At 46.3% G+C, this 27,094-nt stretch overlaps 1 protein-coding gene across 1 annotated transcript in view; it reads left to right on the forward strand.

Annotated features, from left to right (window-relative positions):
- Window positions 1-27,094, forward strand: part of LOC119372661 (adenylate cyclase type 2) — a 597,485-nt gene that overhangs the window by 451,611 nt on the left and 118,780 nt on the right. The window contains exon 7 of the mRNA XM_037643118.2: window positions 15,165-15,292. Coding sequence (XP_037499046.1) covers window positions 15,165-15,292 — 128 coding nt within the window. The remainder of the gene's footprint in view (window positions 1-15,164; window positions 15,293-27,094) is intronic.

The following is a 27,094-nucleotide window of genomic DNA, read 5'->3' on the forward strand; positions in this document are numbered from 1 at the left end:
TTATAATCTGTGCAAGGCCTCCTACAGTGGTTCTGAAAAACCCAGGTGCCAAAAAAAGCACAAAGAAAGCTTTGTTAAATGTGAGAACAACATCGTTTATGAGTTACTGCTGTCCTGTGGCAAGAAATGCATAGGGCAGACGGGACGGTGTGCCAATGACAGGCTGCGTGAGCACGCAAATAACGTGCGAACTGGAGGTGTGGGACATTTGGCTTTCCACTGCAGGAAGTGTGGGTGCGATCCCATGTATTCGCAGTGCACTGCGACAGGAAGGAGCCAGGCACAAACAACACGTGAGATAATTGAAGCGGCGAAGATTGCAAGTTTGGGAGACATGTGCATTAGTGCACCTTCAATTGACCTATCCAAAAAGAACTAGACTTTCTAAGCAAGGCCCACGGGGTGACTAGACGATAGTGGTAGTCAGGAATGACCGCTTGATCTCTTAAAGAAGAAAAAAATCCGGTATCAGGTTGTTTGATTGCTTATCATGCATACTTATTTGTGGTTTTACATGAAGCCTTCCTGTACAATGCGCCTGCGTGCGTTGCTTTTTGTTGTCTATATATATATATACGTACCACTGTAGAAAATAAAGCATATGTTGGAAGTCAGCGCTGTGTCTGCGTCGTTTTTCGTTTCTGTTCTTTTGCGCGCTCAAAAAGTCAAACATGAATTACCAACTTGCCGATGCCTACGCTCTCTCAATATATATATGTGTGTGTGTGTGTGTGTGTGTGTGTGTGTGTGTGTGTGTGTGTGTGTGTGTGTGTGTGTGTGTGTGTGTGTGTGTGTGTGTGTGTGTGTCATTCCATGCCAAGTGTCCCAGACGTGGCGCTCGCACATCACAGATTTTGCTGATAAAATTTGTGCCTTTTTCCTGTGCCACATGGAGTATTGTGGCAAAACACTTTTGGTCGAATAAAATTTTGACAATCATGGCACCCCCTCGAAATTCGCTTCTATTTATTAAACTGTACCTAATAGAAAAATGTGTATAAAATCTATTTTTGTGTGTTGAGCTACGAAACCGCGCTTGCGCTATCACAGAGGTTCTGTTTAGTTGTCCCATTCATTATTTCCGATTTTTTTTGTGTTTCACTACCAGCTACGTAGCTTCAAAAACTACAAAAATCTTCAATGTTCGTGAATTTTTCTTGAGCTATTTGCAACTCACCCTAACCAATATTAATCATAGCCTGATTTCCAGGAAAGTGTATTTTAGTACAGAAATGTTTAGGGGTAAAATAGACTTCAAATCTTTCCGAAAAAATTGTGATATTTGAGAAAATGTACGATTTGTCACACGTTTGACCGTATTTTTCATACTGATGCGGTCAAAGTAAAAATCCTCGTCATGTGGCGTTTGATAGAAGGCTTCATCGTTAAGTAACGAAGAAAGTCTCATCAAATCATTTTTTTTTGTTTTAAGGAAGAAAATAATTTTTGAATTTGGCCCTCCGATCGCGCAGTGCATTTCATTTTGCTGCCACTTCGCCGCAAAGCACGTGGTCGCCCTTACAGCTGACACTCGTCACAGGCAGCGGCCAGATGCGAGATGTATGTCAGCGGCTCGTGAGTGGTCAAAAGTCTTGTCGCGCTGTCAGGGCGACGAGTAATGAATTTGCGTTACAATGAGCATTTGCTAGGCGGGCCCAATGGGAAATATGGACGCCCGAGAGCAGCATGTGGAGTCGTTGGCACAATGTCCTAGAGGGACGTCTGCACAACTAGCATACACATACTGAAAGAAATAATGCACACTGTACACACTTCTTTCTCAGGGTATACATGTTGTACAGACGGCCTCTAGCACAATGTGCCAACGACGCCATAGGCTGCTCTCGGGCGTCCATACTTCCCATTGGGCCCGCCAAGCAAGCTCACATTGTAACGCGAATTCATTACTCGTCGCCCTGACATCAACGTGACAAGACTTTCGACCACTCACGAGCCACTGACATACATCTCGCATCTGGCCGTTGCCTGTGACGAGTGTCAGCTGCAAGGGCTACCACGTGCTTTGCGGCGAAGTGGCAACAAAATGAAATGCACTGCGCGTTCGGAGGGCCAAATTCAAAAATTATTTTCTTCCTTAAAAGAAAAAAATTATTTGATAAGACTTTTTTCATTACTTAACGATGAAGTCTTTTATCAAACGCCGCATGACGAGGATTTTTACTTTGACCGCATCAGTATGAAAAATATGGTCAAACATGCAACAAATCGTACATTTTCTCTAATTTCACAATTTTTTTTCGGAAAGATCTGAAGTCTATTTTACCCCTTAACATTTCTGTACTAAAATACACTTTCATGGAAATCAGGCTATTATTAATATTGGTTAGGGTGAGTTCTAGATAGCTCAAGAAAAATTCACGAACTTTGAAGATTTTTGTAGTTTTTGAAGCTACGTAGCTTCAAAACAAAAATTCGGAAATAATGAATGGGACAACTAAACAGAACCTCTGCGATAGCGCAAGCACAGTTTAGAAGCTCAACAGACAAAAGTAGATTTTATACACATTTTTCTATTAGGTACAGTTTAATAAATAGAAGCGAAATTCGAGGGGGTGCCAGGACCGTCAAAAATTTTTTCGAGCAAGAATGTTTTGCCACAATACTCCATGTGGCACAGGAAAAAGGCACAAATTTTATCAGCAAAAGCTGCGATGTGCGAGCGCCACGTCTGGGACACTTGGCATGGAATGACCCTTAAATATAAGAGCTACAGAAAGATCACGAAGGTCCTGATACTGTAGGAAGGCATTTGACACACGACGTACGTTTTAGCACTATGCTAATGCTAAAACGTACGTCGTGTGTCAAGTACCTTATATATATAAGGTATGATATATATAAATATATATATTTAGCGGTGGTATGGAGAGTTCTGTACAGAACTGAAATACAGAAACACCGTCCAGAAATACAGCGAGACACATTACTGTCAGAATGAGTGAGATATGAAAAGCAATAGTTTCGCTAACATCGTTCATTACTGTCAAATGCGGCAATATACTAGACCTGGCATAAACATTAGCATAGCCAGCAGTCAGTTTTTATGAATAGGAATCAATGGCCAGCCATCAAGCACTTCTTTGCGACATCCATTACATATTTTATGTGGCATACAGCGCAAAACATGCAACATGTGTAGTTCTCATGTAGTACAGGATTCTCATGTAGTCATCTGAGATACAGGACCCCAATAGGTGACACAGCTTGCGTGCATGAGCTTGGCAGTGTCGTGTTCCCAGACCATGTCAGGGTCAGGTGGCATTCTGGTGAAAAGGACAGCAGGTTGCACTGATTCGAGACCACTCACGGCCAGACCTTAAGCGTGGCTATTCCGAATTCTTGGACACGTCTTGACTACCTCGAGACACGAAGTTTCCAAGGAGGCTTCCTGGTCAAATGCAGCTGTAGAGCTTCAATGTGCAGTCTTGAAGCAACCTGAAATAGTCAAGTGCACAAAAATAAACACATGATGACAGACAGATCGATCACCTTTTAATCTGACAAGGGCAGCGCTCACACACCAGATTCCATGAAGTGTCATGGCAATGAACAAAACCAGGGATACTCATTAACTTTGCTGTACTTTGAGGGTCTGTTACTCCCTTAGCCAGCTGCAACTGTTTCCGCTGCATGACCTCCGTACAATTAGAAGGATGTTTTTTTAGAGAACGCATATTTCTTATCAAAATTGTATAATAGTCATGCTCAAGATGTTTTCGCGCACACACTCTATGTCAAGAAGGAAATAGTTTGCTGCAACTAAAATGGCAATGAAGAGATTAATTAACAAAAACTCATTAATTAACTTTTAATTCCTGACCTGGAGGTAGTTGTTTATATTAGAAAGTTGTATCGCGTGCCAATTTATGGCATACACATTTTTTTTAATCGCGAAAGTTACACGTAATTCGTGATATTCATCCTTGAATTTCAAGGACGAAATCGAAACTGATAGCGCCTGACAGTGCAGGAAACGTCGCTTCTCTGTTACGTAAGCTCGGAGCTACACGTGAAAGAAGGTGATGATAGTTTAATGAAGGTGGGCCGAAGCAGAATGTGATCAGGAAAATCTGCAAGCATTCAGAAATACACAAGTAAACAGCTTATTATTTGGGTGCGATGTGTGGTACTTATCTGTAAACATAGAAAGAAAAGGTTGATATTACTGCCGTTTCGGATGCGCGCATCTCGAAAGAAACAAATGAGCACCAAACGCCACATGCAAAGGTAAGGCGATCCGCTGACGCAAGTTAGATGACTTGCCAGTTTTCACGAAAAGGTACGACCACGACGCGCCTTCATTCAAATTTCGTCACTCCCTTGTCGCGGGCAGCTCCGGTCTGACGTAACAGAAAAACCGCGTTTTCTGTGTGCCGGACACGATCAGTTTTGATTTCGCCCTTAAAATTTCACAATAAATATCTCGAGTTACGTAAAACTTTCATGATTTCTGAAAAATGGGTATACCATAAAGCGGCACGCACTACAAATTTCTAATATAAACAACTGCCCTCAAGTCAATAAATAAATATGAGTTAACGGGTTTTTGTTAATTAGTCCCGTCAACGCATTTTTTGTTGCGGCAGAATATTTCCGCCTCGAACTAGAGTACTACTGGAGCGTGACTGTCATAGAGTTTTTTTATAAAAGATATGTACTGTCTGAAAAAAAATCACCCTGTATAGCATGGCACCAGTATTTTAATAATAATAATAATTGTTGGGGTTTGACGTCCCAAAACCACGATAAGATTATGAGAGACGCCGTAGTGGAGGGCTTCGGAAGTTTCGACCACCTGGAGTTCTTTAACGTGCACCTAAATCTAAGCACACGGGTCTAAACCATTTTCGCCTCCATCGAAAATGCGGCCGCGGCGGCCAGGATTCGATCCCGCAACCTGCGGGTCAGCAGTAGAGCACTATAACCACTAGACTAGCAGTATTTTAACGAAGACCTGTAGGTCGCGGGATCGAGTCCCGGCCTCGGCGGCTGCATTTTCGTTGGAGGCGAAAATGTTTGAGGCCCGTGTACTTAGATTTAGCTACACGTTAAAGAACCCCAGGTAGTCGAAATTTCCAGAGCCCTCTACTACGGCGTCTCTCAATCATATCGTGGTTTTGGGATGTTAAACGCCAAATGTTATTATTAGTTTAACGAAGAAAACGGCAAAATGTGTATACAGCTACACGAAATATGGCGAATGTACGACAAGACTAGGCTTGCCTTCACTGCCTTCTTTCTGTCGCATCATTGTGAGCGTGCCCTTCTAGTGCCTGGCTTCAGAACAGCTGCACGAAGGTGCAGCTATTCTAAAGGCCTAATGTGCCATTTTTTCTTCAGATCTATATCAACAGGCAAAGGTCTCGTTTTTCCGTTTGTCTGGAAGGACAACCCGCCAGCCAGCGTTGACCAGTATAGAGGGTTGGGAGCAAACTCGGGCAAACTGTGCAGCACAAACATCACCTCAAACCTCAAACAATTGAGGTGATGAGAAGCGGTCAAACAAAAAGGAACAGTGCTGAAGTGACTTATATACATATTAAAAACAACAGCTGATTATGGCACGAAATTGGGACAATTAAGGTGCATTGTAAAAGAATGTCAAATGAGGTACCCGCTGTAAAAAGTGCTAAATATTCATTGCAGACTATGGCGAATAGAATTCAAATAGGATACAGCGAGTGTTTCGAGGTATAATGACGAAGCAATAATTGCTAGAGATTTATGAGCGAAAAGCACAATGCGATTAAGCGGTGCTACGTAGTGGGAGATCACGGATTAATTTCAACTACCTGGAGTTCTTCAACGTGCACAAATCAAAGGGCATGGAAGTTTCTGTATCTCGCCCCCATCTAAATGCAGCTGCCGGGGTCAGGAATAGAACCCGCGTCCTTGGGCTTCGCAGCGTAACGCTTCCAAGTCCATTTTAAGGGATTTTTGTCCACTGCCCACAACATCACTGTAGACTGTATCTTTGTGTTGAAAATAATAACGAACTGAACCACGGCTGGTATAACAAAGGCATCCAATATCCACGAAACACAGCGTTTGAGCAGTATGTTTACTGCCATTATTACTAGCCGGTGTTGTGTTTACTATTAGGTACTAGCACCACACCACATTAGACAAAGCAAGTATCACAGGAGGATGAGGTTATGCTCGTATGCAGTTTGTGGAAAAAAAAAAAAAAACTACAACTTTGAAGTGAACTCACATTTACCTTTGTTGCATGATATTTTTTAGCATCATAAGATCAAGTCACCACTGTTTCAATTAAATGAAACCGTGCTACAAAAGCTATTGCATCAAAGTTTTATAGCAGTTACGCACGCACGCACGCACGGACGCGCACGCACGCACGCACGCGCACACACACACACACACACACACACACACACACACACACACACACACACACACACACACACACACAAGCAAACACGGCGAGAAGTTCGAATATGCAGCGAATAAATACGTATTAAACGTGTTTCAACGTCTGGGTAGCAAAGGAAAGAAACACTAAATTCTAGAGTTTCACGAGCCAAAATCATGATCTGGATATCCGGCATGTTCGGGCCGGGTGCATTAGATTGATTTCGATCAGCTGATCTTACTTACCCTTCAAATATATATCGGTGCAACGTTGCTCTACGTGTCACCACACTCGACTTGCAACCGAGATTTCAACTCGCAATTTCATGTTTTTCTGGCATGTATGGAATAAGGAAACACGATATTGGCGCGCACCACTCCGTTTTACCCGCTACTGGATAGTCCAGTGCGGTTTCGTCGTTGCCAAGCCACTGAAACACGATAGCAAAATCCGTGCAACTGGAACATCAGAAAGGCAAGTGGCAAAGCTACGTGTGAAGCGAGTAAAAGAGTTGTAGGCAGAAGCCGGCAGAACTCACCTGAAATCTATAACGACCGTAGGAGCGTAGTCCACAGGCTTCGTCTGTCGGTGCCACTGGGATCCGTCATGCGCTGCCATCTTGCTCAGGCAAGTTCACGACGAAACGAAGCTTACTGCAGGGACTTCTCCGTCCGGAGGCTGCTTTTCCCAAACACTGAGTGACACTGCTTCAGCCAGTCACGGCAAGCGTGAGCCGACGACACGATCTACGCCACGAATGCATAGCACGGAAGGAAAGTCACGCAAAACGATCAGCCAGACACGGCAAGAGCGAGCCGACGATACGATACTACGCCACGAATGCATAGCACGAAGAAAGTCACGCAAAACAACCACTTGCAATCACGCCTGACGACACAGATTATTCTGGCGGACTAAAGAACGACCACAACGAGACGGATCACGAACAATGCCGTCTCACGACGCCAGGCCAAAATGGCTGTCTCGTATTGATGGCTTCGGCTTTGGATTAAAGTAGCCTCCACGAACGCCTAAATGGTTTCGGTTTTGTTTTGGTGCTATAGAACACACATCCATGCATAGTTAAAGCTCCATTGAATAATATCAGGGTGGAGGAGGCGAAGCGTGCCCTGTGTGTGTCTGTAAGGGCTGTACGGTGGGAGGGGGAGCAGGTGAACGTGCATCCCCTGCTCTAGGGGCTAGGGAGAGTGCGGTGAGGCCGTGTGTGCGTGCCTAGCTGTGCTCAACGTTTGCTGAGCGATTTGGTGGCCCGCGCGGATTATCGTGAAGATATAGTTTAGCTGTGGCGGGCAGAAATGATGACCACGCGAGCTATAATTCTGGTAGTATTGTCGCTCTTTAGGAGACGCGGTAAAGCGTCGCCTTGATAACCGGTCTGCGCGGTTATCATGCCAGCTTTGCGGCACATGTTTTTACGGCCGTCGAGTTAGATGTGTTCCCGATCGCCAGTGCGTTCAACACCATGCACGTCCATTTCACTAATAAATGTATGTTTTCTGCCATACATGCTGTCGTAGGAATCTACAAACCTCGCTTGCAAACGTGCGAAGATTCGCAAATTTGTCAGCGCTGCCATTGTTAAACGTTGTCGTAACTCTGAATGTTTCGCTTGGGGGCAAGATTTTTTAAGAACCCTGTTTACTTGTAGACGTTTTCGAAGCGCCGTTTCAGCAGTATCGTAACTGAAGCCATAACACAATACGTGCGTAATTCCACATTTTACGAATCCATGTTATATATTCTCAACCAAAATTTTTCGGTATACCACAAGCCAAAGCAGCGAACTGTATCTTGGTCGCAGCCAGTGAAGCTTTCTTTTTTAAAAAACCCACCCTGTATATGCAGAACCATCACTGACTCCCTTGGAGCAAGGGAGTCATCTATTTCATTCAGGAGCGTCGACCAGAGCATTGTGACTCCCCTTAGAAAAAAAGGTGGTCATCGGCTGCCACAAAGAGAGTCAAGCAGACGTGACTCCCTTTTGACTCTCTTTTTTTTAAGAGTGTAGCATAGACAAGTTTTCCACTTGAGGCCGCGAAGAACAGTGTCGATCATCCTTTCAAATGTGGCGGGGGCATTACATAGGCCGAAGGGCATTACGTTAAACTCGTAAAGACCGTCCGGCGTAGAAAAGGCGGTCTTTTCTTTGTCCGCTTCGTCCATTGGAATTTGCCGATATCCGGAACGAAGGTCAAGGGTGGAGAAGTACTGCGCGCCTTGCAAAGAGTCAAGTGCATCATCTATACGAGGCATCGGATATACATCCTTTCGGGTGATCTTGTTGAGCGCGCGGTAATCAACACAAAATCGTACCGATCCATCCTTCTTTTGTACCAACGGGTGATGACCAAGAACTGGCAGAGGGTCGTATGATGTTTCTTTTAAGCATGTCGGCCACGTTCTCCTCAATGATTTTGCGTTCGGCCAAGGAGACTCGATAGGGACGACGGCGTACAATATTCTGACCATCAGTGTTGATACGATGAGACGCAACTGTGGTCTGTCCGAGTGACGAAGCATTGGCGTCGAAGGAGGCCTGATGTTTTGTTAGCAATTTCAGCAACGCCTCACGCTGAGGAGCAGGAAGGTCGGGGTTTATCCCGGAAGCAAAGGTGGATGAAGAAATAGGCTTGTTCTGTGGAGGATGAGCTTGCAAGGCGTCAAGAGGTACGAAAGATGCCGGTTGTGTATCCACATAACAGGTCACCGCAGAACCTTGAGGTAGGAGAATAGTCTCAGTGGTGGTGTTCAGGCCGACAATTACCGCAGCACTTTCTTTGAATCGCACCAGGCTGGATGGGAACACAATGCCACGAGCTAGACAGCGGCCGTAAGGGGTGATAAACACGTCACCATTGGCAATATGCGTAGACGTGATCGGGATCAGTTGCTCCTGACCCGGAGGCAGTACGGAATCGGCAGCTGTGGAAAAACGCAGTCGTGTCTCATCGATACGCTCGCTGCAATGATCGGTCTCGGTCATCTGAAGTACACGTTGGCGGCAAGAAATTAAAGCAGACGCTGACGAGAGAAAGTCCCAGCCTAAAATGAGTTCATGAGCACAGGAAATTAAAACTGCGAAAGTGATGTGATGACGGATACCGTCAATGAAGACGCGTGCTGTACATTGAGCCAATGGTCGAATGATTGCTCCATTGGCCCCAATCAAGGATGATCCAAGGTAGGGCGTCTTCACTTTCCGCAAACGAGAACACAAGTCCGCACGCATAACAGAAATCGTTGCTCCCGTGTCTATCAAAGCCCAAACCCGCACACCTTGCACAATCACCAATAACATGTTTGACGGTCGTTCAGGAGGACTTGAGGCATTTCGCGGCGATGCAGTTTTCCCTCCAAAAACTGCACTGTTTAGTTTTCCGATCGCTGGACAGGGAGTTGAGAGACAGGCCGAAGCGGCGAAACAGAGCGCCGGAGTGGCGATGGGGAACGTCGTCTGGAGGTACGTGTATTGATGGTCGTGTTCGAAAAGTCGGCCGGCGATGGCGATCGGCGAGTGAAAACATTGTCGGCGTAACGGTGGTAAAATCGAGATGGCTGGTCACGTTCGAAAGCAGCATAACCACGACGTTCGTCCTGCTGGCGGCGTCGACAAACCCGGGAGATGTGTCCCCGAATGCCGCAGTAATAGCAGACAGGCCGTGGGGCACGCCAGGCGGAATGGTATGGCGGATTCGGTGCTCGGGCAACAAGAGGTGCTAGATGGTCGTGAACAGGCACAGGTGGTGTGACTGGAGGTGGTGAAGGTTGCATTGCAGCGATGTGTGCGTACGAAGCCGGTTGGGGGCAAGGTGGAGCGGTGGGATGGTGGGCGCTCTGAAAGGCTGTCATTTTCTCTTTGATCATACTTCGCAGATCAGTGGAGGCGGGTTGTGCGTGAGCGTTGTTGCAAGGTGGTGAGCCGTAGGCTTGCAATTCCTCACGGATTATGGCTCGAATGATGGATCGGAGCTCCATACTGTTTGCCAAGGGGTTTTCGCAAAAGTCGGGTCGCAGGCGGATGGATTGTAGGGCATCAAGCCGCTGGCACACAGAGATGACGTCCGATACCGTCGAAGGGTTGTTCGCGGTGAGGGCATTGAAAGCGGTAGGTCCTATACCCTTCAGAAGATGTCGTACGCGATCAGTTTCTGGCATGGCATCGTCGATACGGCGGCAAAGCGCAAGAACGTCCTCAATGTACGAGGTATAAGACTCGCCGTAATGCTGGACGCGTTCAGCCAGTTTCTTCCTCGCAACTTCCGAACGAACCGTCGGTGTGCCAAAAATCCGCCGTAGCTGGTCCTTGAAGGAAGACCAATCACGGAAGTCGCTCTCGTGATTTAGGAACCATGTCTTGGCTACCTGGGATACGTAAAACTGTACGCGAGCTAACTTCGACGCCTCGTTCCAGTTGTTGTAAACGCTTACACGGTCATAGTTGTCGAGCCAGTCTTCGACATCTTCTCCAGGCAGACCGGAGAAGATTTCAGGGTCGCGAGGGGGGTTGTTGGCAGTGGTAGGGGCGGCGGCAGGCGGTTGGACCGGGTGAGTTGGCACTGTGGGCTCATCTTGTGACATGGTGGTCTGCTGGCGTAAGCGGCGTCCCGAACGGAGCTCCAGGAGAGATCTTTAGAAGAAGAGAGGTCGAAGGGATCGTAAAGCTCCTCCACCACTTGAAATAAAGCGGTTAAGCCGGCGCTTTATTACGCCAAAGGCAAGATGGCGCCGACGAAGAAGACGCCCGAGCCGATGACTGATGATGGTTATGTACAGATGAGGAAGATGAAGTCCAATTAATGCCTACAATATATATATATATATATATATATATATATATATATATATATATATATATACATATATATATATATATATATATATATATATATATATATATATATAAAGCAAGTTGCCTTGCGTCTCTATTCGGAGTTCTCAAGCCATGAACCTCCGGCGCTATACTTTCATTACAAAGCCCAATGAACACCTAGCTCTTTTAAAAAGCAGTCGCACATAACGTCTGAAGTGATAAAACATGCAAGCAAATGGTAAAACAATTGATAAGACAAGTGCTATAAAGACGCGCCAGCAAGCGCTGATAACTTGCCGCCGGCAGGGACCGAACCTGCGACCTTCGTCCGATGCTCTACCATTAAGCTACGGCGGCGGTCATCCTCCCGTCCACTTTATGGGGTATTTAGACCTATGTTAGTCAGCGCCGCTGGTAGCCATGACAGTAAGTGTGGAACACTCTTTCCCATAATCCCAAGTCAATTTTGTGTGTGGATGAGGATTTTGCATATTCCATATGCGTTTCTGTAATGCGTGAGGGCGAAATTCACAAATTTTTCATTCGTGAGTGTTCTTTGGCGTTGGCCAGCCGGCTTCCCTAATGAGGCTTGGCTGAAACAAACAATTCAAGCGTACAGGCCTAGATGGCGTACAGGCCTAGATGGTTTGTTCCAAACAGCGGCGATGTGTTCGCTGCATGTATTGCTTATTTTTCTATTAGCACGCGGAAGACAGGGCCCATTGTTTTCTTTTTACGCCTACGACGCATGTTCCTTACTCCTTCTCTTTGCTCTCCTTCTTGCTCCGGCTTCCTTGTGGTGTAGTACTTCGGTTTGCGCGTATTCCACGTTTTCTCCATACGCCTGTCGGCGCCTGGCAACAGGACTGAGGTCGCCGTCTTTTTTTTTTTTTTCTTGTAAGACACTGCGTGTAATGCGTACATTTTCCGAGCGCCAAGTTTCATTGTGAAACGACAGTTTCGTTTCTCACTGCAGGACCTACGTGTGTTACCCATTGTTCTGCTTTACCAGTGCTGTCAGCGTCCCTAGGCATACAATCGTAACCGGGGTCGTTGTTTAAAGCCTTCTGCATGCTTTAATATTTTCACGGGCTTCAAAGAGTAGCCGCGACTGGCTAAGCGGGTTCTATTTTTTTCTTTGCCAAAAACAAAAGCCTGCCATAAAAAAAAAACCGACAGCCTATCCTCTTAACTTAAGCATACTCATAATCAATGAAGTGGGTTGCTTTAGAATGTGAAGATCTGCGATTCTTCTCTACCTTACTTTAGACAGAGCTTGTGACTAAGTAGAGGGCAAACAATGAAAGAGAGACGCGGGGAGTACACTGAAAGAGAGGGGCGTATTAGCAACGGAATAGGCGCCGTTTTCTTTGACCGAGTGCAACGTAAAAACATCGCACAGCCCATTGCCTTTTTTAAAAAATCACGCCTCTTTTTCTATTTTGCGTAATCTATCTGTGACTGCTTTAGGTCATGCCGTAAGCTGCTTGCGAAGTCTCGAATTCATGAACAGGCGGCATAGATTTGAACCACAAATGTTTAATCCCCCCCCCCCTTTTTTTATAAGAGCTTCTTAAAATGCCGTTTTACTGTCTACCTTTTCGCACAATTACTCGAATCGCTTGCTTCCTTGACCTCACTATGCCTTTCCGCTCGCCCTCTTCAATGTCGCGAGTATTGCTTGCGAGAGCAACCTCGGTGTTCAATTACCTCATTAATAAGGTTTCACTAATACTTACTTTGCCCAGAATGAACCAAACATCATCCCACGTCAAGAAAAATTACGTCTTTATCACATTTACGTCTGGACGCGGAGAGCAAACTTGTAGCAAAAATAAAAAACATAAAATAATTTATTAGCTAGAATAATTAGTTTAGATGGTAATTATAGGGTAATTGACTTGCTGAGCTGAGACTGAAGCTTCTCTCCAGCGTGTCAGAAAGAGTACGGTGGTGCTTTGCGCGAAGTTTCCCGGCCTTACGTCGGCACTTTGAAGACTCAAGCTCAGCGTATTGAGAGAATATAATGGGCTACATGTAGGAAGTGCAGATTTCAAGCCATTGAGGCAGGCTCGTAGCACAAGCATGGCCTCAACCGGAATCTCTGATGTTATCACCGCTTTCGAGATAGCTGAACGCAAGATCTAGTGATAAATAAACGGTGCACTTAGTCTTTTCTGCATGAAACAAAGAAGGTATTTTAAGGAAACTAACTGCGGAGCGCCAGCGGAACGTCCACTGCATTTCCTTGCACGGTTTTGCTGAAACAAGTGCGAACCTTCGCATAACGCTCTTCACCTTTATTATTGTTGTGTCATTGCTACTTATTTTGTATTTCTATTTGTAATAACCACCCTGCATGGACCACGAGTCCGCAGTATTGAATAAATAAATAATAAATAAAAAATAATAGTTTGGGATTCAGTTGTCAACGTAAATATAATAGCTTGCAAGAATAGCGCCGTGTCTCTGTGTTCTGTTCTCGTATGCTGTTTTATAGCGCCGGATACCGTGAATATAATGGGCCACATGTAGCAAGTGCAGATTTCAAGCCATTGAGGCAGGCTCGTAGCACAAGCATGGCCTTGACCGGAATCTCTGATGTTATCACCGCTTTCGAGATAGCTGAACGCAAGATCTACTGATAAATAAACGGTGCACTTAGTCTTGTCTGCATGAAACAAAGAAGGTATTTTAAGGAAACTAACTGCGGAGCGCCAGCGGAATGTCCACTGCATTTCCTTGCACGGTTTTGCTGAAACAGGTGCCAACCTTCGCAATTGAGTCCCAAATGGGAATTACGTTTTACGGCGAAGCTGTTACCCTCTTGTTGGTCGGCATTTTTCGCGGCGTCGGGCTCACGGAAAAATGTAGGCTGATCCCAAAGGCAGTGCAGCCTTACGTGATGTCGTTATCACATGCTGTTATCAGGTGACACCATCACGTGACGTCGCAATTGACGTGATGGCGTAATCGCATGACGTTACAAGGTTACGCTGTCATGTGATGATGACGTCATCACGCGACTTGAGGTAACGTTTGATGCGGTGACTTCATCCATTGGTCACGTGGGTTTGGTACCATCGGTTGCTAACGTCAGATTTATTGCTTCACGGGCCGGAACATTCTCGCATTATTAAGTACCCCCACGCCCACCCCCTCTAGCTTTTGTAGCGGTGGCGGTGGCATTCAGCAGCTTCCCTGAACATTCATTATTGCTGGGCCGGGAGGGCGAGTCATTTTTTTTTTTTTTTGCTGCGTCGCCTTAATTTCGCAATTTGCAAATGGACTACAAATAATAGTTTAGCTAGTGTTTTTCACAATTGACGCAACTTTCAAATAGCTACTGCCAGTCATGCGTGTATCGATAAATTAATAGTTGAAAAATTGCGATTTGTCGTGTAAGTAACGTCTCCCTGTTGATGTAATCAGCTTGTATAGGTGTAATTTAAATAGTTTCCACGTCTAACTGTAAAAGTATGGTTAATGGTTTCCTGCAAGCAAAGGGAAAACAGTGATACGCTTATACAACACATTTAGCGCCAGCGGATGATAACCGAAGGAAAGCGTTGACAACGCAATGCACTGACTTCAACCACATTGTGTCGTCATTGTCTTCTTTCTGTCCTCGTCCGCTGGCGCTAAATATGTTAAGCCACAATACCAACAACAAAGGCAATATGAGACACTGACCATATTCCCTAATATTGTATCAATACTTCTTAATTTACGAGTCGGGTTGTTTGTTTGTTAGTTAGGTTGTTTGTTTGTTTGTTTGTTTGTTTGTTTGTTTGTTTGTTTGTTTGTTTGTTTGTTTGTTTGTTTGTTTGTTTGTTTGTTTGTTTGTTTGTGAACAACTAAGCGCTTTTTATTGCCATTCGGTATAATAATACGCAAAGCAGGACATCTGAGGGCTGGTTTACTTCTTTTTTTCTGCAGGAGAACCACTGCATGCGAATAAAGATTCTGGGCGACTGCTACTACTGTGTGTCGGGTCTTCCGGTCTCCAGGCCAAGCCACGCCTACAACTGCGTCAGGATGGGCCTGCAAATGATCGAGGCCATACGGTGAGTGACGCTGTCTCTTTTGATTGAAGGCCTGTTCCTTTTCCTTTTCCTCGCCCTTTCTTAGCACGACAGTACTTCTACCTTACCTATCGAGATTTCGCGTATGTCAGGAAAGAAGACGGGGCTTCAGCTGGACTCTGTGGTGGAATGTATGGGCACGGCAACGCAACAGCACAATTTCGCAATGCTCCGGCAGAATATAGATGGCAATGCGTGGTAATACACGCCCTAGACACTCGGCATGTCTATAGGACGCGTCTTCGCGCACTCAAAATTTGACCTTGGAATGGGCATAGCCGAATTCGACATTAGTAGAATTTAAGCAACGCCCGCCACGGTGGTCTAGTGGTTATGGTGCTCGACTGCTGGCCCGAAGGTCGCGGGATCGAATCCCGCCGCGGCAGCCGCATTTTTGATGGAGGCGAAAATGCTTGTGGCCCCTGTACTTATATTTAGAGCCACCTTAAGAGTCCTGCACTACGGCGTCCCTCATAATCATGTCGTGGTTTTGGGAGGTTAAGCCCCAACAATTATTATTATTAGAATTTGAGCAACAGCCTATCAATAGGTTAACATGACTTAGCAATAGCCGAGCGAGAAATTCTAAACTCAGTTAGACGTGAGAAAAGCATTAGTTATGCAACGTCCTAGTACCGCCTAAGGCTGCTCTCAAGCGTGCTCTCGCACAACGTTGCTATGCGGAGCCAAACCGTCTCTAAATTGCTTCCCCTCTCTGTCAATGCGAATGCTTCTTTCTCCGCACAACAATAATGATCGACATCTGGACGAATGCTATTACTCATCGGTATGTGAATAACTCCAGAGAAAAAGTACAATAATTCTACCGCGCCCAGTTTCATCACCTCACGCTGGCAGGGTGGGCACGTCTAGAGGCGATTAACCACGAAGCCATGCGGGCCATAACTGGACTGCCACGTATCACTCCGTTAACAGTACTGCAACAGGAGTCCCAACTAAATACCATTGACGAGTTAGTACACCAGCGTCGCTGTGCGCGCAACCTCAAGCCATCAACGTTCTGTTCGGTTGCTGCATTGGCGCGGTACATGGGCCAAGAAGTTCACCATACACCTTCAGAGACGAGCACTATTGCCCCGTGGAACAAAGTGCAACTCACTGAAAACAAACTTCTTGGTCGCCTTTACAGCCCGGTTCCACGCCAAGTGAACGCCCAAGTTTCCCGTCTGCTTTGTGCCGATAACCCAGATGCCGCCACTGTCGTCGCCTATACTGATGCCAGTGTGAGTGGCACCACCATTCACACCGCTCTTGTATGCCCATTAATACTCGAGGCTGGCCAGACATGCTCGTATTTTGCGGCTCACCTTGCTGAGCTTGCCGCCATACGTGGAGGATTGGCAGCGCTGATACCTTTTCTTCTACCAAACAGATGCTCACAGCTCATCATTCGTACGGATTCGACACAAGCTATCCACGATATACGACGAGTGTATCGGTCTACGTCACTCTCGGATAGTATTCACCATCTTGCTGCCTCTGCATCTGTGCGGATACGCGTTCAGTGGGTGCCTCGGGCTGCTTTGCCGGACCTTGTCAAAGCTGATTTGGCAACCCACCCACAAGTTACGCCGCACCCACTACCGCATTTTCCTGAGGACGCTCAAGGACAGATGCTCCGAGAAAAAGAAAGCCTCCGACGTACCACACGAGCTCTTTGATACCTCCCTGGTGTTTAACCCGCCGAGAAGAGGTTACGTTGCGGAGGCTTCGTGTTGGGGTAGCGCTTACCCCATCCGTGACCACCCTTTGGGAGCAAAAGTACCGCGGCCCTTTGGTACGACGTGCCCATTTTGCGACGCCCCAATCCATGATGTAATATTGTAAACTTTCACGGGTCTACAATTAAGCCGTCGTCGTCACCTACGTGCAACAGGCCTCAAGCCTGGCCGACCACCCGACCTCGACCGCTGGATTAGTGGACCTCACCACCGCTCATTACTGGACATCATACACGAAGCAAATTTGTATGTGTATTTCTGAATCAGTATGCCTAAGGGCAGACTTTCGCAAAAATATATATAATATCTAACTTAGCCACGTTTAAACGAGGAAATTAAAATAATTGCTAAGGTATCGCATTCAGAAGTTACGATATGATTAAGACGTGAGCTTTAGCGGGGAGACCGGAATTAATTTTAACCACCTGGGCTTCTTGAATGGGCTCCTAATTATACGCAATTTTTCTGTATTTCACAACCAATGAAATGTGGTCAGCGTGACTGAGATCGAACCCGCTGCCTCGATCGCAGCAGCGCTACGCCACAACCACCGGGTCATAGCGGGGAGTCGAAGAAAATAAACAATTTAGCTTCTTTCGTTCACTATACTAATAAGGTAAGAGCCGACCGTTGTGTTATTAGAAAGCCTCCACATCATACTTTAACCTGGAAGACAACAGAGCTGATGCCATTTCCTGATTTGCTTTATCTGTTTGGCACAGAGTTCATTCTGCATATGAAAATCCAATGATGGAGACTGCCTTTTTTTTTCGTTGAACGTCGTTGAACGTCCTTCGTCGTCCTCACTCAGCCTCGCTCAAGTCATATGCTCTTTTTGCCGCTTTGTTTACAAGGAGGGGAAAAAAAATAAAAGACGTGCTGCGAACTTTTAGACAGCGTTGACGCTTCCTAAGACAGTACGCGGGAGAGGCGGCGCGCGTTATTAAACGCAATGAGTGCCTCTTGGGCCGCCCATTTCCCGAGCTCTCAGTCTGCTGCTTTAACATCATTACCGGCGTGAATTATTTATGAGGCGCCCCAGGCGTCACGTACAGCTTTGCTACTGACCCTATCGCTGGGCATAAACGTGTTGCTCCCCGCGAAGCGAGCGCATATGAAGGAGGCGCAAAAGTTGCTTCATTCTGTTTGCTTGCCTGCTTCATCGTTCGCGCACTCAGGCGCCCATCGCGAAAGCGTGTGACTTTCCAGGGCCGCCGTATCTCTGTAGGCCCCAAGCGCGCAGCTGCGCCTGTTTAGTAATAAAGGTGTCATAAATGCTGGAGGCGCGCGTTATGCGCGCGCGGGCAACTAATAGAGTTATGTCTCACGTTTAGCAGGCATCGCTGGCCGCGCGTAACTTCTGGTGCTTATGAATTACAAGCGCTGCTCCTGGACATTTCGGGAGCCAAGTGACTAAATAAGAAAAGGAGGCCGAGAAACCTTATTTAAGAACTGTGGCTATCGGAACCAATTTCATTTAAAGATATTCACTTTACGATGAGCATCGGGAACCGGCCTGCTAAGCTGTTGCGCTTCTAAGCTAAAGGACTCGGGTTCGATTTTACGTGCACGTTAAGGAACCCCAGGCAGTGCATCAAGATGGCGATTTATCCCTATTACCTCTCGCGGCGAGTGATGCACGATGTTTCTTGAACAAGCTCTGTGGCCGATTGTCCAAAGAGACTTGGTTCGCGAATGGAGCTAAAAACTCTCAACTATATACAATCGATCCTGGAATGGAATTTCAAATTCCGATTAATATTAGCCGTTCTGTAGAAACAGTAATTCACATACTTCGTCTAGGCACTGCCTACACTAAGAGCTTCCTATATAGGATAAGAAAAAATAACTGCGCTACATGTACATGTGAAGAGGCAGAAGAAGACATAGAACACCTCCTTCTACACTGCAAAAATTATGCTGTTCCCCGTAAAAAATTCTTACAAACACTAAACAGATTGGACAGACGGCCGCTATCATTAGCAAAGGTATTGGGTCCATGGCCAACTGAAACCCTTCAAAACATTGCTGCGCGCGCCCTAGTACAGTTTTTAGAAGAGTCGGGAATATCAAAAACATATTGATTCACATTTGCAATTATTCTTCACATTCAGATACTTCTAGTCACATGTTTCGCGTTGCCTCTTGTGATTAAGGACAGCTGTGTTTAAAATGTGTTTAAAGTGTGGGCAATGCCCAGTGACTTTTGCGTGATGTGATCGCACTATACAGAGGACTGTGGCACTGTTGGTTGAACTCTTCGGCAAAGTGCAAACGATTCTTGTGGGTCTTGTGTGTGGACATTGTTGTCATCACGTGGACATTATGCATGACGTATGAACATTCCTTTTAAATGGACATTGCCGTGAGTGAGTGTACTTTTATTGATAAGTTCGTGACGCTAATTAATAAGTAAGGGAAGAGGAGTAGCCGGAGCCATGTATGGGCACCAACCTCTCCTTAAACACATTTAATAAAAAAAAAACCCAGGCAGTCGAAATCAATCCAGAATCGAATTCGGAATGCGGCGTGCCTCAATATCATGTAGGGATTTTGTGCCTAAAACTACGGAATTAAACTTTACGAGCATCGGCGAGTGTTTAGAAAAGACGAGTTGAATTTTTTTTTTTTTTTTTTTTTGAAGCGTATCGTCCTTAAGCGCTCTTTCCTATTGACCGGCCGTTTTCGCTAATCGCGTGTCCAGCATCAGGATTCGCTGAAATATTTTTACGAACTATTCTATAGCGTACGAGCTTTATTGTCAAGAAGGGCAGAGCTTAGTTGCCCTGGCAACATGAGACGCCCGGCATCCTTATATTAATAGCGTTGACAAGTCATATAAAAATGCCATACATTGAATATAGTGAGAACGGGAACTCCCTATTGAAGAGCGCGTACCTGTGCAGCATCGTCATGCAAGCGGTGATATTGTAAAGTGTTCGCGTTTCTTGCGTGCGTTGTGTGGCGCACGATATGGATGTTGAATCGCATCGACCGGTTTAAGCAAGCCGCTTTAAAGCAGTCGCTGTTTGCGAGTGTGCGTCACCGGCCACTTGTAACGGCGAATAAGGTGGTAAACAGAACGGAGCGTAAACAGTTCGAAAGAATCAAAGCATGTATTCAAAAAGGAGCTCCTACTCGATAGGGTGTTTCTTAATAAATGGCGCTGACCATTCAAGACCGCGAATATATTTGTCGTCAATGAAAAGGGGGAGGGTGAGTCATTGGGAAACAGTTCCTACGAAAGAAAACATTTTTGAGTTTGTCTAGATATTCGTGAAAGTTCGGCTATTTGTATTTTCAAACATTGGACAGTCTGTCTGAGGGGTCTCAAACACGCGGCACGCGGCTTCACATGGGAAAAAAAAGTTTATCGGCAGGTAATAATTACAAAAAACATGGCTGATCCCTCTGTCATAGGAATCGGTATAACACGAAAGTGAAACGTGTCTTCACAGACGTGGTTGAGCGTTTCTTGCACATTCTTTTGCCCCAAGCGCGAGGGACTGAATGCTACAGCAACAAATTGTAATTTCACGCGAAGGACGGCAGGCAGCTCGAAACTTGCAAGACGCTGCTCAAGTAGAAAGGGCGCATGGAACGAACATACACAGAATAAGCGCGAACTGTGACAGTTGTAACTTATTCTTCGGGAGCAGCGCGCTCCTTTCGCAAAAGCGGCCGCTGCAGTGAGCGAATTGATCTTCGTGCTCTCAACGCAAACTTGTGGTGAGAGCACAAGACGTACAAACCACCGCCATCACGAGATAAGCCCGCGCACGAGCGACCACGCCCTGTAGAGGCGCGCGCTCATCCGCGTGGGGCGACGACCTTTAAAGCGCGCTGTTCGAGCCCTTCGCGCCATCTCGCTAGTGATGACGAGAACACGTTGATGTACCACCGATCTCTGAGTACCGCCACCGGCAAATGATGTATATAAATAGCTCGCAGTTAGCATGGCAAGGAACGTGCCGTCTGTGGCCGTATCATTTCGCGCCCCGCGCTGCGGAGCGAGGGATCGTAAGTTCGACTCCCGGTGACAGAACGTTTTCTTCTAGTTCTTTCTTTGCCATCTGTTAGTCTATATATTTTGGAACTTCATATCCGTGACGGAAATACGTCAGTGCAGCCGTGGTGGACGCCAGCATAAAACACTTTCGTGTTAAAAAACTTGTGTAGCGATTGGTGTAGTTCTAAATCCTGCGCTAGGTAGGTAGGTAAACAACTTTATTGATTCGTGAAAGAATCATGTGAGGGGGGGGGGGGCGGAAGCGGAAGCAGGACGACGATGAGCCCTCGGGCCGCTCTAGGTGGCCGGACACTTCTGTGCTTCGGCGACCCCTCTGGCCCAGCCCACTGTCCGGAGCTGTAACTCCGGTTGTGAGCTGCGCAGAGCAGCCTCCCATCGCTCCTGGTGTTCTGACCCTTGCCACGGGGGCTTGAGTTTGTTTGGGCAATTCACAAAGACGTGATTGAAGTTGGCTCTGGTGCTCGCACACAAGTTGCAATGAGAAGAAGTTTCGCCATGCGTAATAAGGGAGAGAAGGAAAGGAGTCGTGACTGTGGCCGTTTGAAGTCTGCGCCACAAAATCTGGTCACTTCTGGAGAGGGATTTATGTGGTGGGGGATACGTTAGGCGGGAATTTCGGTAAAAGAGTGTGATGTCGTGGTAGCTGAGGAGTCGATCCCTGGCACCGCGAAGCGAAGGCAGGTCGCTTTGAGCCTGGTTGACGAGTGCTCGGGCTTGGGTGTGAGCGGCCGTGTTGCCTGGGTGTCCACTGTGCGCAGGGACCCAGAGGAGGGTGATGAGGCGATCAGGCGGAGGAGATAACTCAAGGATTCTAGCGGCCGGAGAGTGGATTTTGAAAGTGGCGAAATTACGAATTGCAGTTTTAGAATCAGAGAAAATATACTCAGCGGAGGAGTGAACAATTGCTAACGCAATTGCCGCCTCCTCTGCTTCCAGGGATTCTGTCGAATTTGGAATGGACGCACTAGCGACCAGGTTTTGAAATCCGTCTACAACGGCTATTGCGAAAGCTGGGTGAACTGCATATTCGGCCGCATCTACGTATACTGCTGGAGAATTAGGAGGGAAGCGCTTGTTAAGAGCCTTGGCTCTAGCTTCCCGTCTCGCTCGATTATGTTCTGGGTGAGTGTTTTTGGGAAGTGGCGGAATGCATAGGTTGCTGCTAACAGCGATTGGAAGTGTGTGCGTGGCCGTGGTATGACCAGGAACGTTGATTCCAAGTCGGCGCAGCAGTACTTGACCAGTTTCTGTAAGCGACAGCCTTTGATATTGACTGAAGAGATGCGCTTCTACGAGCTCTCCCAGAGTGTTGTGCACCCCTAACTGAAGTAATTTATCCGTGGCTGTTGATTTAGGGAGATGGAGAGCAGTTTTATAGGCAGTGCGGATGAGTGTTGAGTTGCTCGGTCTCCGTGGGTGTGAGATAAAGGTAGGGGATGGAATAGGTGATTCTGCATAGGCAAAAGGCCTGAATGAGGCGGCGTGTGTCTGCTTCCCTCATGCCGCGATGACGATTAATGCACCTCCACTACTGTGAAACCTGAGGAAGTGCTAGCACGGGCACCCAGCGATTCCTGTTCGTAGAGTTCCCACTTCTCCGTTTACCAAACCGTCGATGACGTCAATGTTTGAGGCAAGCATGTAGGGTTTTCCCGGCGCGAGTAGACTTTTGTTAGGGAGGTTCGCTGTGCGACATTCATGCTACTTTTTGCTGCGCTTTATCGACTTCCTGCTTGTTACGGCAGTTGAGGTATACGTGTCGTCTGCAGCAAGTTCCGTCAGGTTGTTCCCGCCTTCAGGTGTAGCGGCGAAGACGCTGGAGACGCAGCGGTCAGAAGAGCAATAGCGCGCTTGGCGTGGCGGTGGCGCCCTCTCTTGCGCGGCGTGGGTGTCACCCTCATGTTTTTGAAGCGTTTTTAGCAATTTTAGTCAGTTATTGCGATTACTTCTTGGTTATTTCTGTTAATTATATTGCTTTAGACCTTGGTCGTTTACTTTAACACGGTTTGGAGCATCGGTTGCCTTGTTTTAGACCTGTATTGTCTCCTTGATTTTGAGCGTGATCACGCCACATGAGACAAAGAGGCAAAGCCGCTGGTGAGGATCAGATAACATCAGATCTGCTGAAAGATGGTGGACAGATTGTGCTAGAAAAACTGGCCACCCTGTATACGAAATGCCTCTTAACGGTGAGGGTACCAGAATCTTGGAAGAATGCTAATATCATCTTAATCCATAAGAAAGGGGACGTCAAGAACTTGAAAAATGACATACCGATCATATTCCGTTGTCTACAAGCTGGTAACAAAGATATAGCTAGTAGAATGAAGACAACGTTAGAATTCCATCAACCAAAAGACCAAGCAGGATTTCGTAGAGGCTACTCGACAGTAGACCACATTCACACTATCAATCAGGTGATAGAGTAATGCGCGGAATATAGCCAACCCCTATACCTATATAGCATTCATAGATTACGAGAAGGCATTTGATTCGGTCGAGATATGGGCAGTAATGCAGGCAGTGCAAAATCAGGGCGTCAATGAATCATGTATAAACATACTAGGAAAAATCTGCAGCGGCTCCACAGCCACCATAGTCCTCCATAAAGAAAGCGACAAAATCCCAATAAAGAAGGGTGTAAGCCAGGGAGACACAAGCTCCCCAATGCTATTCACCGCGTGCTTACAGGAAGTTTGCAGAGCCCTAAATTGGGAAGAGTTAGGGATACGAGTTAATTGAGAGTACCTTAGTAACCTGCGACTCGCTGATGACATCGCATTGATGAGTAACTCAGGGGATGAATTGCAACTCATGAATACTGAACTGGACGAGGAAAGCGGAACGGTAAGTCTGAAAATTAATAAGCAGAAAACTAAGGTAATGTGCAACTGTTTCAGAAGAGAACAGCGCTTTGCAATAGGTAGCGAGGCACTGGAATTTGTAAAGGAATACGTTTACATCGGACAGGTAGTAACCGCGGAGCCGAGCCATGAGACTGAAGTAACTAGAAGAATAAGAATGGGATGGAGCACATTCGGCAAGCATTCTCAAATCATGAATGGTAGTTTACCACTATCACTCATAAGGAAGGTATATAACAGCTGCATCTTACCGGTACTTACCGACTGAGCAGAAACCTGGAGGCTTACAAAGAGGGCTCAACTTAAACTGAGGACGACGCAGCGAGCAATGGAAAGGAAAATGATAGGTGTAACATTAAGGGACAAGAAGAAAGCAGAGGGAGTCAGCGAAGAAACGGGTGTTAAAGGAGTACTGACATGAATTTAAAAAAAATCGGGTTGTTGCTCTAAATGAAAGCACGGGTGTCGACAACCCTAAAAGAGTGTCGTGGTGCCTGGAGATGCATTGCATATATTTTTAATGCCCCTTCTTTTAACCAGCAGTTTCGGTTTCGGTTTCGAGAGGGCGGCTTCATAGTGACGTGTCAAGTCTGCTCGTGACGTCACGGGCAGACTGCAACCCACGAAATATGCACCTGCTGTCCTTTGCTGTCAGCCGAACGTGGTACATGATGAGTGAACTGTCGTCCAGTGCCTCCGACAGCGATTTCTGTGATTTAGGCTGCATGCAGAACCCAGATTTCGCAAACCAAGTGAGCTGACTTGAAACGTCATAGGGCTCTTCATGCGGTGAAGCTGCCTTGCAGATGCTGGGAGATGGAAACTTTAAAATCAAACTTAAATATCTATACGTGTTTCCCGGATGCGGTGTGGGGAGAGCGTTAACACTACATGTCAAGGAAACCAAGAACGTCCGTTTTGCTGCACTTCAAAATCGTGTCAGTACTCCTTTAAGGACATCTTAGTCGAAATCAAGAAGAAGAAATGGACGTGGGCAAGGCATGTAGCGCGTAGCCAAGATAACCGCTGGGGTCATTAAGAGTAACCGACTGGATTCCAAGAGCAGACAAACGCGCGAGGGGGAGGCAGAAAGTTACGTGGGCAGATGAGATTAAGAAGTTGGCGGGTACAACGTGGCCGCAGCAAGCGCAGGACCGGGTTGATTGGCGGAACATGGGAAAGGCCTTTGCCCTGCAGTGGGCGTAGTCAGGCTGATGATGGTGGTGATGATGATGACGTCACATGAGACCTACGAGTGGACGAAAAGCCGGGCCCCTAAAGTGCTACGCACGTAAAAACTCACAGGATCCCTTCTACATCCGCCTCAATCGACTGGAAGGCGAAAGCCATCTTCTTGTTTCTTCTAAGTCGATGTATTGAACCTCGCGCGCCCCTCTCCGAAAGCTTTCTGCAACTAACGTGGTTTTGCAGTGCCTCCAGGATCGGAGGCACTGTAAGCTTTACGCATATCACCTTATTTTGCACTGCCTCCGGGATCGGCCCACCTTTGACCAATCAATGATGCCATGTGATGACGTTTCCATGTGACTTCACGTTATGTGACGACACAGTGACGTCATGAGGAACTCACAAATTTTGGCGATCTGTAACATCATGTGTTGACGTCATCACGTGATGATGGTTATTCGCACCATTCGTGTTGACGCCGCCGACGTGGGACGCCGACGTGGTACTTCTGTCAATTTTTGCGTTTGAGCAGGTATCTACGGCTTTCACCTAATGAAATGTTTGTAACATTGCCAAATGGTACTCGCATTGTTGACTCGCACATTGCGATTAATGCTTTGTTTAGGTAATAGTGATGCAGAACTATCGATGGCACTATCGATACTAACGATAGCCGAGCCACTATCGAACTATCGATAGTGAAAAATACTATCGATGGCGCTATCGATAGTAAAAAATTCGATGGTACTATCGATAGTATAAAATCAACAGCGCGGACTCACTGCAGAATAAACTTGGTTTTCCGCGCGCGTGGTACATAGTGGAGCCGGAGGAGCAGGCTGAAGTGCAAGAAAGTTCACATCATTGCGTTCTTCACCAGAGTGCTTTGCTGACACATGATCATAAAGACACTGTTCAGCTGTAGCGGAAAGGAAGCCTTTACATGTGGTAGGACTGCGCGGTTTCAAAGTGATATTGCATTTTACGATTTAAAAATAAAAAGAATACCAAGAAATTAATTGTAAGGTGTAACTGGTTGCTTTTGGATACGAATTTATTGATGGACATATTCCGCCATCTTTACTGCGGAAATAATTAATTTCTCTGCAAAAATTGCTCATAAATTAAGCGAAGCTGGTAGTAGGCTATCGCAAATATTTTGGCAATATGGCCGGCCAGCAACCGCATCATTATTCACACCACTATCGATAATAGTGTCACTTGTTTGTGGCGGTGAAGAATGCTGCAGCAAGACTGGGAAATACGGAGCTGTTTATTTGGGCGAACTTGTGTCCAGAAAATCAAAACTCAAAATACAAGCGATACATGCTGCGCACTGATAGCGGCGGGAGCAATCGTCAGCCGTTGAGTAATCTGATCATCGGTGGAACGCGTCGTCCTTTATACATCAGTCATCAAATCTTCCAGCGTTATCGCTGGTGCTCGCGTAAGTTCTCGAATAAACTTGACTATTCGCGACCGCTGCGTAATCTTAACGGAATGCTAAAACGGCTGCTTGGGCGAGTTGGTTCATGATCAAGATAGATATACCAGCGCAAAAAAGACAGGACATTTAGGAGGGACACACACACATAGCAGCGCTATGTGTGTGTGTCCTTCCTAAATGTCCTGTCTTTTTTGCGCTGGTATATCTATCTTAACGGAATGATCTCAAACAATTGTGAAGCTTCTCACACATTACGGCGCGGTCTGTGTCAAACGTTGCTAACAGTCTTTGTGGGTGAAACCCGAATACGTCAAAACAAAGCAATAAACACGCGTGGCAGTAATGTAGTAATATCGCTATAGTAATATTAACGATGGTACTACCGATTGCACTATCGATAGTTTGTCGATAGTAGCACTATCGATAGTTTGTTTACACTATCGATAGTTTCAAAAAAACTATCGATACTATCGATAGTCAATTTACCGATAGTTCTGCATCACTATTAGGTAA

The sequence above is a fragment of the Rhipicephalus sanguineus genome, chromosome 1 (genome assembly GCF_013339695.2).
Source record: "Rhipicephalus sanguineus isolate Rsan-2018 chromosome 1, BIME_Rsan_1.4, whole genome shotgun sequence".
Lineage (NCBI taxonomy): Eukaryota > Metazoa > Arthropoda > Arachnida > Ixodida > Ixodidae > Rhipicephalus > Rhipicephalus sanguineus.